This window comes from Mesoplodon bidens, assembly GCF_964165515.1.
Source record: "Mesoplodon bidens genome assembly, chromosome: 15".
NCBI classification, from domain to species: Eukaryota; Metazoa; Chordata; class Mammalia; order Artiodactyla; family Ziphiidae; genus Mesoplodon; species Mesoplodon bidens.
Window position 1 is genome coordinate 84,837,045 of NC_138171.1, and position 12,423 is coordinate 84,849,467.

General features: G+C 46.2%; 1 protein-coding gene across 1 annotated transcript in view; it reads right to left on the reverse strand.

Moving 5' to 3' along the window:
- Positions 1-12,423, reverse strand: part of LOC308629024 (uncharacterized protein) — a 159,136-nt gene that overhangs the window by 62,841 nt on the left and 83,872 nt on the right. Inside the window, exon 3 of the mRNA XM_081256471.1 lies at positions 3,980-4,091. Within this exon, the coding sequence (XP_081112597.1) occupies positions 3,980-4,091 (112 nt within the window). The remainder of the gene's footprint in view (positions 1-3,979; positions 4,092-12,423) is intronic.

A 12,423-nucleotide genomic window follows, 5' to 3' on the forward strand; every position in this document is an offset into this window, starting at 1 on the left:
CCGGGGGGCTGATGGCCTTGATGATTTTGTAGAGTGACCTCAGCTGATTGCAGGGGCTGCTCCCTTTTGGAGCTGCTGCAGGTCTGGTGAGCTCAAGGGAGAGGTGTGATGTGGTGCCTGTTCCCTAAACGCCAGTGGGAGAAGGTTTTACTTCCCTTCACCTTTGCATCTTGCTCAGTGGACAAACCTGGGAAACTGGGTATGTTTAAACAGAACTGAGAATAAAAACGTTTCTTTATCTATCCACATCCAGTGAAGTAGACAAGCTTGCTCTCAAAAAAAAAAAAAAGATATGATGTATAGCTTATTTCTGTGACATAAATACTCTCATCACTATCAATTTCAAGCTACCAGTGGTTTGGCAACCAGCTCACAAAATTCCTGAATATTTAACAATTGGTTCTAGAGAACAGGGATGATATATTTACAACATACCACTGTGTCTGTCTTGATCTCTCCATTTACATCTATCACCTGTCTATCTATCATTTACTTATCATTCACCTATACCTATCATTCATTCATCTATATCTATCTTCATTCTATCTACCTATTTATCTATCATCTATCTGCATCTACCTATCTATTTTCATCATCTGTGGATCTATCTAGAAAGATAGAAATGTCTCAAGAACCCCAGGTACCCCAGCCCCTAGCTGTTTGAGTCTTTCCAACCCAGACATATGAAGAGAACATTTCTTTCTTTTTTTCTTTCCTTCCTTCCTTCCTTCCTTCTTTTCTTTCTTTCTTTCTAGCTGTGTTGGGTCTTCGTTGCTACAGGCGGGCTTTCTCTAGTTGTGGCGAGCGGGGGCTATTCTTCGTTGCGGTGCGTGGCATTTTCATTGCGGTGGCTTCTCTTGTTGTGGAGCACGGGCTCTGGAGCACAGGCTCAGTAGTTCTGGCACACGGGCTCAGTAGTTCTGGCACGCGGGCTTGGTAGTTGTGGCTCACGGGCTCTAGAGCACAGGCTCAGTAGTTGTGGCGCACGGGCTTAGTTGTTCTGCGGCACGTGGGATCTTCCCGGACCAGGGCTCGAACCCGTGTCCCCTGCATTGGCAGGAGGATTCTTAACAACTGCGCCACCAGGGAAATCCTGAAGAGAACATTTGGGATGACCCCAGCTCCAGCCTGCCTGCAACCACATGGCAGACCCCAAGCAAGAGCTGCCCAGCTGAGCCCTGTCAACACCAGATTCATGAGCAAATTAAAGGTCACTGCTCTGGGTTGGTCTGTGAGGCCACAGTAGACAACTGGAAGACTCCTCCTTCACTTGAGAGTAAGATGTGTAGGGCCCAGAAGAGAGAGCAGAACGGAGGGGACTGGAGGAAGTGCTAACCCGTCGTGTTTATCACTTGATGGAGGCGGCAGTTGGGTAGTGGGTCAGCTCGGAGGACGGAGTGACAAGGCCTAAGCAGGGATGGCCCTTGAGGGTCACATGGTCAGGACGAAAGGGGAAGAGGGCGCTGACCCTACTGAGGACCTATCATGTGTTAGGGTCCCTCACCCCACGCCTTCTACCCCTAGCAGGCCTTCCAGTAGGGCAACACCGTGGCTGTAGGCTGTGGCAGCCAGCTTTGAAGAGCACGCCAGTGACTCTCTCCTCCTGGCATTTGTAACAGGGAAGAAGCTTTGTATTCTAGTCCAAGTGAATCCCCAAAGGCATGTTGCCTATACGCTTAAATGATACATAATGGCCCATCTCTGGGAACCCTGCTTCCCAGGTAATGAGCATTAAGCTGAAATACCTTTGTTTAGCTCACGGGAAACATCCTGACCAGGCCCACCTGTGAATGACTGCAGGGAGGAAGAAATGAACACATCCCCTCCAGAGGCTGATGGGAACCAGGAAGTACTTGATTTTACTCCCTCTCCCCTTTTAGTATAAAAGGAGCCTGAATTCTACCTTGGGCAAGATGGCTCTTTGGGACATGAGTCTACCATCTTCTCGGTCTGCTGGCTTTCCAGATAAAGTCACTATTCCTCACCCCAACAGCTTGTCTCTTGATATCCTGGCCTGTCATGTGGTGAGCAGTACAAGTTTGTGACACATTCACACCCTTGTGTGGTCTCCTCCCACACGGTAAGGGCTGAGCTGTGAAGCCACAGGGATCCTGTGGACACGGTGTTCTGTGACCACTGGGGCTGGGTCAGAAGAGACACTGATGCTTCCACCTTGCTCCCTCTGGGGGTGAGGATCTCCATATACACATTTTTGGGGGACACAAACATTCAGACCATAGCACCGTCTTACTAAATTTAGAAGGTGGTCTTGCAAAATGGAGATGATTCCTTCATTCTGATTTCATTCAAAATCACATCGCCTGCTGGGGCACACGCAAGACCCCAGGAATGTAGAAATGAATACACTGTGGTTTCCACTCAGGAGGATCTCACATTTAATGAGAGAGAGAGAGATGGAAATGTTAATTATTGTACAATTAGTGTGACGAATATCACCAGAGGTACATTCATGAAATGCCACCAGGAGCTCAGAGGAGGAAGACAAGAGGGGCTTCCAGTGAAGGGGACATAAACTGTTCCCCTCTGGTCCCATCCACTTGAGAGGAAAGGACCCACATGGTCATGTGCTAATGGCACTTCTCCACCTGAGTATTTTGGTTTGTGGGATTTGCCAGTGAACAGGGATAGAATTAACAATCCCATGTCATAAAAGATTGTGGCTGGATGTTTCGAAGGAGTTTTTGAAACATCAAAAAAACAAAGAGGGGCTTCCCTGGTGGCGCAGTGGTTGAGAGTCCGCCTGCCGATGAGGGGACACAGGTTCATGCCCCGGTCCGGGAAGATCCCACAGGCCGTGGAGCGGCTGGGCCCGTGAGCCATGGCCGCTGAGCCTGCACGTCCGGAGCCTGTGCTCCACAACGGGAGAGGCCGCAACGGTGAGAGGCCCACGTACCGCAAAAAAAAAAAAAAAAAGGTAACCAGCACTATGCCCTATTTCTCAGAATCCAGAATTTAAACCATTAATATGTTGTCATTTTTATTTAAAACCATTATTTTTTAACATTTAAAGGAGCTAGAATAATATAATAAAGATGAAGTACCCCTTGTATCCATCCCCAGCTTCAATCTCCTTTTTCTCTCCCCAGAGGCAATATTATCATAAATTTGGTATGTATTTGTCTAGTCTATTTAAAATGATTTTATCACGTTTCAATGAATATATATCTCTATACCATATTGCAGGGTAGCATTTTATGCATTTAAAACTGCTACAGAAGTTCTATGTTATGCATCACATAACATCCTAAAGCTTGATTTTTTATTCAACATTATGTTTTCCAAGATATAGCTGTCTTGATACATATATTAGCTTATTAATTTTAAATGCTGTAGGGCATTCTTCTACTGAATGACCATTCCATGATTTATTTATACATTTTCCTACTGAGGAACATTTAGGTTGTTTCCACTTTTTTGCTCTTTCCAACAATGCTGCAAGAAGCCCTGTGTACACATCTGGTAGAAAACTGCAAACATTTTTGGACTGTAGACTACAAGCATCACCAGATAAAGCCACCTTGCTCACCAAAGCGGATGTACCAATTTTCACTCCCACCATCATTTAATGCATCTTTATATTAAACGCTCAGTATTGTCAGGCTTGTTGATTTGCCAATTAGTTGTCTGAAGTGGCATCTCATTACCAGGCACGTGCTGGAATTGGTTTGGGCTGCTCAGGAGAGCTGATCACATGCATCTCTTCCCAATTCTGGGTTCAGTGATGTCATGACATTAGCTTGAAATTAGCCAGGATGGGAGTATTTACACCATGGAAAGTGGCAAACACGAGAAATCAGGATTGTCCCCTGGAGAGCAGGCGTTAAGCATTTACAGGCACACCCCTGCTTACAGCACCCCTGAGGTCCACCTTCCTACCCTGAATTCAACTCACAGAATTCAACTCAACTCAATTCAATTCAACCTGGTCCCCGGGTTACCAGATTGATGCGATTCTTACCGTTTGTGGCTGTAAGTCTTACACAGGATAGTTGAGGCAACTGTTGCTGTCGTGGAATGTGACATGGTCTTAGCTGTTCCAGACTGAAGGGGGAACCAGGCAAGAGGCGCTCCTGTAAGCAAATTTAAAAAATATCTGTGAACTTCAATGGTTTCTTTATTGAGAGGGTATGCAAACTTTGTGTAACTTTCGGGCAAAATGTCTATTCAACTCTTTTACTCATTTTAAGTTGGGTTATAGAAGGTCCTTAAATATTCTGTTATGTTACAAGTTAATCAGATACATGATTTGCAAATATCTTCTCAGTCTGTGGCTTGTCTTTTTGCTTTCTTAATGGTGTCTTTGGAAGAGCAAACGTTTTTAACTTTGATGAAGTGTAATTTATCACTTTTTTAAAAAAGATTATGCTTTTGTTGTCATATCTAAGAAAGTTTTGCTTAATCCAAAGTCACACAAATTTTCTTTAATGTTGTTCTTCTAGATGTTTCATAGATTTAGCTCTTACACTTAGGTCTCTGATCCATTTTGGGTTAATGTTTATATACAGTGTGAGTCAAGGATTAACTTCTTTTTCTGCCCTGTGTGGATGTTCAATTGTTCCAACACTATTTATTGAAAAGGCATTCTCTTTCCCTTTGGGTTGCCTTGGCACCTTTGTAATGAATCAATGAACTGTGCATATGTAGGTCTACTTCTTTCTTTCTTTCTTTTTTTTTTTTTTGGCCACAACCCATAGCATGCAGAACTTCCCTGACCAGGGATCGAACCTGCACCCCCTGCAGTGGAAGTGCAGAGTCTTAACCACTGGACCTCCAGGGAAGTCCTGTGGGTCTATTTCTGAATTCATTTCGTCCTTCTATCTATATTTCTATCCTTTCAATAGGTTCTTAAATATTCCTGGGGATATCACTTAAAAAAATGGATTTCTTTGGCTGCTTCCTATAGAATCTCTTTTTCTTGGGAATCTGGCCTAAGTATCTTTTTTTTTTTTTTTTTGCGGTACATGGGCCTCTCACTGTTGTGGCCTCTCCTGTTGCGGAGCACAGGCTCCAGATGCGCAGGCTCAGCAGCCATGGCTCACGGGCCCAGCCGCTCCGCAGCATGTGGGATCTTCCCAGACCGGGGCTCAAACCTGTGTCCCCCGCATCGGCAGGCAGACTCTCAACCACTGTGCCACCAGGGAAGCCTTGGCCTAAGTATCTTTAAGGGTTGGGTCAGGTGAGGTGCACAAAGGTGTCCAGGGATGTCCTTTGCAAGTATTTTAATTATTCTCCCCCTCCCGCCCCATCTCCCATCCCAGTTTCCCAGGCCTCATGTATCTACCAGGAACTCTTCTTTAAGAATGGGTTCCTGCCCCACTGGACACAGTTTACTAGGAATCTTAAACCTGGGCCAGGCCAGGAACCCATTCATCTCCCATGGGTTTCGTCTCTCCATGGACCCACCTGAGACCCTGATGGCCCCTAGGGATGCCCAAAATTGCAGTGATACCAGCCTAGGACTTTCTGCTCTGCTTATAACAGAGATATGTAGGAGAGTCACCACAAAGTCACAGAGTGTGTGTGTTTATGGCCATTATAATCCCATTTAAATTACATTCTATCTCCAAATATTTGGGTCTTCACTTTCAGCCCTGAATGGCTGAGAAAATGCCCAGTTACCCTCATGCCGTCAGGCGCCCTCCCCAACACAGCCCACGTCTACTGGGGAGACAATGTAGACCAGCAAACGTATAGCCAAACTATTATGTGAAAGGACAGCTACAGGAATACAGATATGACGAAGAGGAGGCCCAGAAAGAGACCAGTAACCCTTGGAACAGGCTGTGGGTGGTCGGATGGGGAAAGCCTTCAGGAGGCTGACATTTGAGGTGGAGTCGGTCAAACAACAGGATAAGAGCAGGAAAGAATTCCAGGGAGAGGAAACAGAATTGGCAAACCTACCCAGGTGTAGACCAGCAGCGGATCGCCAGCGGGTTAGGAATTAGGGTCAAACTGAAGCCTAACATGGGAGCAGAGGGAAGCGGAGGCCAGAGGGATCGCATTAGTTCTGTGACTTTGCCCCACTTAAAAGTTTACAATTGTGGTAAAATACACATACATCTTGACCATTTTTAAGAGTAAGGGTCAGCCGTGTTACGTGCATTCACATTATCGTGCAGCCATCACCACCATTCTTCTCTAGAAGATTCTGCTCTATCATAGAATCACGCAGCACTTGTCTTCTCATGACTGACAGCTCACTTAGCAGAGCCGCCCTCAGGGTCATCCATGTCGTAGCAGGTGTTACTGAACCAGCTTTGTTCTGCCCGCTTGCAGCAGGTCAAACCGCCAGACACCGAGGTTTGCAGCATCGAGAAGGGTTATTCGCGAGGCAGCTAATCGAAGAGACGGAAAACAAATCTCAAACCCACCTGTCCCAGGGCAAGGGCTGGGGTGTGTATGGGATATACTGACGGAGCAGAATACAGAGGCAGGGCGGTCGCGGGCGTGGGGAGAGGTGATGGGGAGAAGTGTGGGTCTGCGCAGGCGGAGCTGATTCCCGGGCCTCAGCACCATCCGAGGGTGGAGTTTTCAGCCCTCCGATGTTACAAGGTCACCCTGCGACACTCGCGCATGCCCAGTTGGAGGGTCGGTGGTCTTATCCAGTCACGACCAGCTCAGCTCAAACTAGACACAGCTGACTCCAAGTTCCTGGGAAATAACTCGGGCAAACACCGTACGGTTTAGGCTCCGTGATGCCTGGAGGATGTGCAGGTCTTAAACCGACCTTGATTGGTGGACGCGGGTGAAATGGATCTAACCCACGGTTTCATTAGAATTTCCTTCCCTTTCAAGGCTATGATTTTATCGTACGTATATGCTATATTTTCGTATCTATGCATCTGTCAGTGAACACTGAATTGCTTCCTTTTACCTTTTGGCTACTGGGAATAATGCTGTTATGAACATGGGTGTACAAACATCCCTTTGAGACCCTGATTTCAATTTTTGCGGGGTGTAGACCCAGAAATGGAATGGCTGGATCCTGTGGTAATTTTATTTTTAATATTTTGAGGAACCACCATACTGTTTTCCATAGCAGCTACACCATTTAATTTTATTTTTTTAATAAATTTATTTCGTTTTGGCTGCATCGGGTCTTCATTGCTGTGTGTGGGCTTTCTCTAGTTGCAGTGAGCGGGGGCTACTCTGTTGCGGTGCGTGGGCTTCTCATTGCAGTGGCTTCTCTTGTAGAACACAGGCTCTAGGCACGCGGGCTTCAGTAGTTATGGCACATGGGCTCAGTAGTTGTGGCTTGAGGGTTCTAGAGCACAGGCTCAGTAGTTGTGGCTCACGGGCTTAGTTGCTCGGCAGCATGTGGGATCTTCCCGGACCAGGGCTTGAACCCGTGTCCCCTGCATTGGCAGGCAGATTCTTAACCACTGCACCACTAGGAAAGCCCAGCTGCACCATTTTACACCCTGATCCACAGCACACAACGTTTCCAATTTCCCCCCATCCTGGCCAACACTTATGCTATTTTCTTCTTTTGGGGGGACAGTCGCCATCCTAATGGGTAGATTCACCCCACTTTTTCAGGAGACTCATTTACCTCTGAGCCACCAGAGTATAAACATTGGCTCCAGGTAATGAATTTTTTTTTTCTTGCGGTATGCGGGCCTCTCACTGCTGTGGCCTCTCCCGTTGCGGAGCACAGGCTCCGGACGCGCAGGCTCAGCGGCCATGGCTCACGGGCCCAGCTGCTCCGCGGCATATGGGATACTCCCAGACCGGGGCACGAACCCGTGTCCCCTGCATCGGCAGGCAGACTCTCAACCACTGCGCCACCAGGGAAGCCCCCCCCCCTTTTTTAATGAGTATGGACTTGACTGACGTCTGTCAAGGTTTGATTCTTTGGCTATCAACAAGTCAGTGAGGACCATCTCCGGACCCTGAACTACCAGGTGGTATTTTCGTTACAGGTCTCACCAGATGTGTTCTCTTGCCCTGGCCGGCGTCCTGACTGTTGCACCTGCCGTGCGCCTCCCTGTATGGACCCTCGCCTCCCACTCCCACCCCCTGGTCTACTGCAACCACGGACCAGGACAGCCTATCAAACAAAGGGAGGGTAAGAGGGAGCAGATGAAAGTTGGGAAAAATGAACTTATTTCTGAGGTTTCCACTGAAATCTGGGTCCTCCTGTTCACTTTCTGTCTCTCCTCTTTCTTTCCGTGAGTGCAGTGGTGTGCGTCCTTATCTCCCTCTCACCGGGTTAGAGTGTTGGATGTTCTTGACATGCTCACGGGCTGTTATAAGGATCAGATGCGATTAGAGATGAGAAAGCGCTCAAGTCTGGAAGTGCTCCATCAATGTACAGGATTATTATTAATCTCCCATTGATCTCTTAATACAGGAAAAAAAAAAACCCAAAACAACTAACCCTTCTCCCGTGGGGTTTCCACAGCAAAGACATGGCTGTGCCTCTCATCTGCCCGGCCCCTCTCCGCCCTTTCTCTGCTGGATCCAAAGTCCTGGCCCTGGAAATTTCATCACCCTTGTGATTCACCACTGATTAGCCCTCTCCGTAAATCAGGGGTTGCACGTCTTTTCTGAATCAGGTGCATATATTACTTTTGCTTGGCTCATAGAAGGTTTAAGAATTATTTTTATTTTGTGGGCAACGTACAGAAATCAGGAAGAACAAGAATTCAGGTTTCTGACTTTTGGGGAAAAGTTCAAAGACTTGGCTACTCTGGGAATACCTTTCTACCTGCTAACAAGGGTCCTCTCCTCACCTGCCTGACTTGCTCTAGGGATGTGAACTGCAACTCTGATGTGACTGAGTAACCCGGTGTGAGGATGGCAGGAATCAAATGCACCAATACTCTCTTTTGGGAATTCATGAGCGACACTGAATGGATTTGGAGAATGTTTGATTTTGGGGTGTGTCTGTGTCCCTCCCGGGGCCTGTAAAACCATCACCCCAGGAATATGGTCATCCTCCCCACCTTCTGGTGAATTAAATCCCTCCACAAAGCCGGGCAGGAAAGTCCACGGGTGGGTAACAGTATCAAGACAGGGAGACTTTGAAAAACTGCGATTCTAAGTGTAAGCCTACATGTGTTCTGTTTTAGGATGAAAACATCCCAGATAGGGCTTCCCTGGTGGCGCAGTGGTTGAGAGTCCACCTGCCAGTGCAGGGGACACGGGTTCGTGCCCCGGTCCGGGAAGATCCCACGTGCCGCGGAGCGGCTGGGCCCGTGAGCCATGGCCGCTGAGCCTGCGCGTCCAGAGCCTGTGCTCCGCAACGGGAGAGGCCACAGCAGTGAGAGGCCTGCATACCGCAAACAAACAAACAAACAAACAAAACATCCCAGACGAACGTGAAGCGTAATCAAATAAAAAGATCCAGCATGATGAGGGGATCTAGAACCAGTCTATGAAATGAAAATCCCGCGGTGCCGTCAGCAAGATGCTGAATAAGACGTTCCTCACGTGTATCCTCCCACCTCAACAACAGTTTGGGGTCCATCCACCTACAGAAATACTCTTGTAGGAGCTTTGGGATCCAGGTATGACATTGTAAAAGCTCAATGCAGTCCCTGATGAAGGAGAGGATTTTGAGAAGGCAGGCTTGCACCCCGGCAGCAGATGTGCTGACCACGGTCCCAGCTACGGACCCAGAGACAGCTCTGTATCCCCTGAGAACTCGGCTACAGCCCCGTTTGGCTTGGTCCTGTCATCAGCACCACATGCCAAGGGAGGAACCAGGCCCACCCACAGGTCGGGTGTTAGGTGTACAGACCTTGGTCCTGGCTGTGGGCCCTGAAGTGGCCCGTGAACTGGCCCCAGCCCCTCTTGGCTGTGGTCCAGGAGCCCGTGGAGGTGAGTCCTCCAAACTAAGTCAGACTAGATTCTGAAAGGGCCCTGTAACTGGGCTCCAGAAATAGAAAAAAAAATCCTGAAATTCATATAGAAGCATGAAAGATCCTGAACAGCCAAAAAAATCTTGAGAAAGAAGAACAAAGGTGGAGGCCTCACACTTCCTGATTTAAAACTATACTACAAATCTGTAGTAGGTCAAACAGTACGGTACTGGCATAAAAACAGCCACGTAGACTACGGAGCAGAATCAAGAGCTCAGAAATAAACCCACACATATATGGTCAACTAATATTTGACAAGGGAGACAAGAATACTCAATGGGGAAAAGAAAGTATTTTCAATAAACAGTGTTGGGAAACCTGGATATTCACATGCAAAAGAATGAAACTGGACCCCTATCTTACACCACTCACAAAAATTAACTGAAAATGAATCAAAGACTTAAATATAAGACCTGAAACTGTAAAACTCCTAGAGGAAAACAGAGAAAATAGTCCTTGACATTGGCTTTGGCAATGATTTTTTTTGGATATGACACCAGAAGCATAAGCAACGAAAGGAAAAATAAGCAAGTGGGGCCTACATCAAACTAAAAAGCTTCTGCATGGCAAAAGAAACAATCAACAAAATGAAGAGGCAACCTGTGGAATGGGAGAAAATATTTGCAAACCATTTATCTGTTTAGAGGTTAATATGCAAAAAAATATAAAGAACTCAAAACAACTCAATAGCAAAAAACCCAAATAATCTGATTAAAAAAATGGACGAAGGACCTGAATAGACATTTCTCCAAAGAAGACATACAAATGTCCAACAGGTACATGAAAAGGTGCTCAACATCACTAATTATCAGTGAAATACAAATCAAAACCACAATGAGGTACCACCTCACACCTGTTAGAATGGCTTCAAAAGACAAGAGATAACAAGTGTCTACAAGGATGTGGAGAAAAGAGAACCCTAAAGCCCTGTGGTGAGAATGTAAACTGGTGCAGCCACTATGGGAAGCAGTATGGCAGTTCCTCAAAAAAATAACAGTAGAACTACCACATGATCCGGCAATCCTACTTCTGGGTATTTATCTGAAGGAAATGAAATCACTGTCTCAAAGAGATATCTCTACCCTCACGTTCACTGCAGCATTATTCACAATAGCCAAGACATGGAAACAAGTGTCCATCAATGGATAAATGGATAAAAAAGATGTGTACACACACACAAACACACACACACACACACACACACACACACACCCGGAGTATTACTCAGCCATAAAAAATGAAATTTTGCCGTTTGCAGAAACATGGATGGACTTGGAAGGCATTGTGCTAAGTGAAATAAATCAGACAGAGAAAGACAAATATTGTATGATCTCACTTATATGTGAAATTTTTAAAAAAGCGCCAAATTCATAGAAACAAAGTAGAATGGTGGTTGTCAGGGGCCGGGGGTGGGAGAAGCAGGGATATGCTGGTCAAAGGGTACAAACTTCCAATTATAAGATGGATAAGTTCTGGGGAATCTAGTATTCAGCATGGTGACTGTAGTTAAAAAACTATATCACACACTTGAAAGTTACTAAGAGAGTCGATCTTAAGTGTTCTCACTCCAAAATAAAATCATAATTATGCAACTGATGAATGTGTTAACTAACTCTATCATGGAAATCATTTCACAATATATACTTCTATAAAACATCACATTGCAGGGCCTCCCTGATGGCTCAGTGGTTAAGAATCTGCCTGCCAATGCAGGGGACACAGGTTTGAGCCCTTGTCCAGGAAGATCCCACATGCTGCGGAGAAATGAAGACTGTGTGCCACAACTACTGAGCCTGCACTCTAGAGCCCACGAGCCACAACTACTGAGCCCGTGCACCACAACTACTGCAGCCCGTGCACCTAGAGCCCGTTCTGCAACAAGAGAAGCCGCTGCAATGAGAAGCCTGCGCACCACCACAAAGAGTAGCCCGCGCTCGCTGCAACTAGAGAAAGCCCGCGTGCAGCAATGAAGAGCCAACGCAGTCAAAAATAAATAAATAAATTAAAAAAAATCACATTGTACAACACCTTAAACTTACATAATGTTATATGTCAATTATATGTCAGTAGTACTGGAAAAATTTTTTAAAAATCTTTACCCCCCCCCAAAAAAAAAGAAAAGAAAAGAAAAAAAAATCTTTACCCAGTGTGTTGAATAAAACCTGATTCCAGACAAAAATCAAAACGTACCTTTTAAAATTTTTGCTGTTTTGGTCACTTTCCTCTGTCTCCCAGTAAAAATGTGGCTAGCCCATGAGTTTTTGGTTCATTCTTACATGACAGACATTCCCAGGTCAGTTTAAGAAGCAAAAGCAATCTCAGATCAACATATCCGACTTGAGATATTCATCAAAACTCCAAGCCTGTTTTAGCATTAAATCTCCATTCTGGTTTGGACCTGCTTCAGGCTGGGAGCCTGACGTGGAGACCCGATTGGTCTCATGTGTTCCCTGTCCTGCTTCTCACAACAAGCTACCTGTAGCTTGGAGAGAGACGAGGGGAAAAAGGCGAGAGCTGGTGCTATTGTAAGCCAACT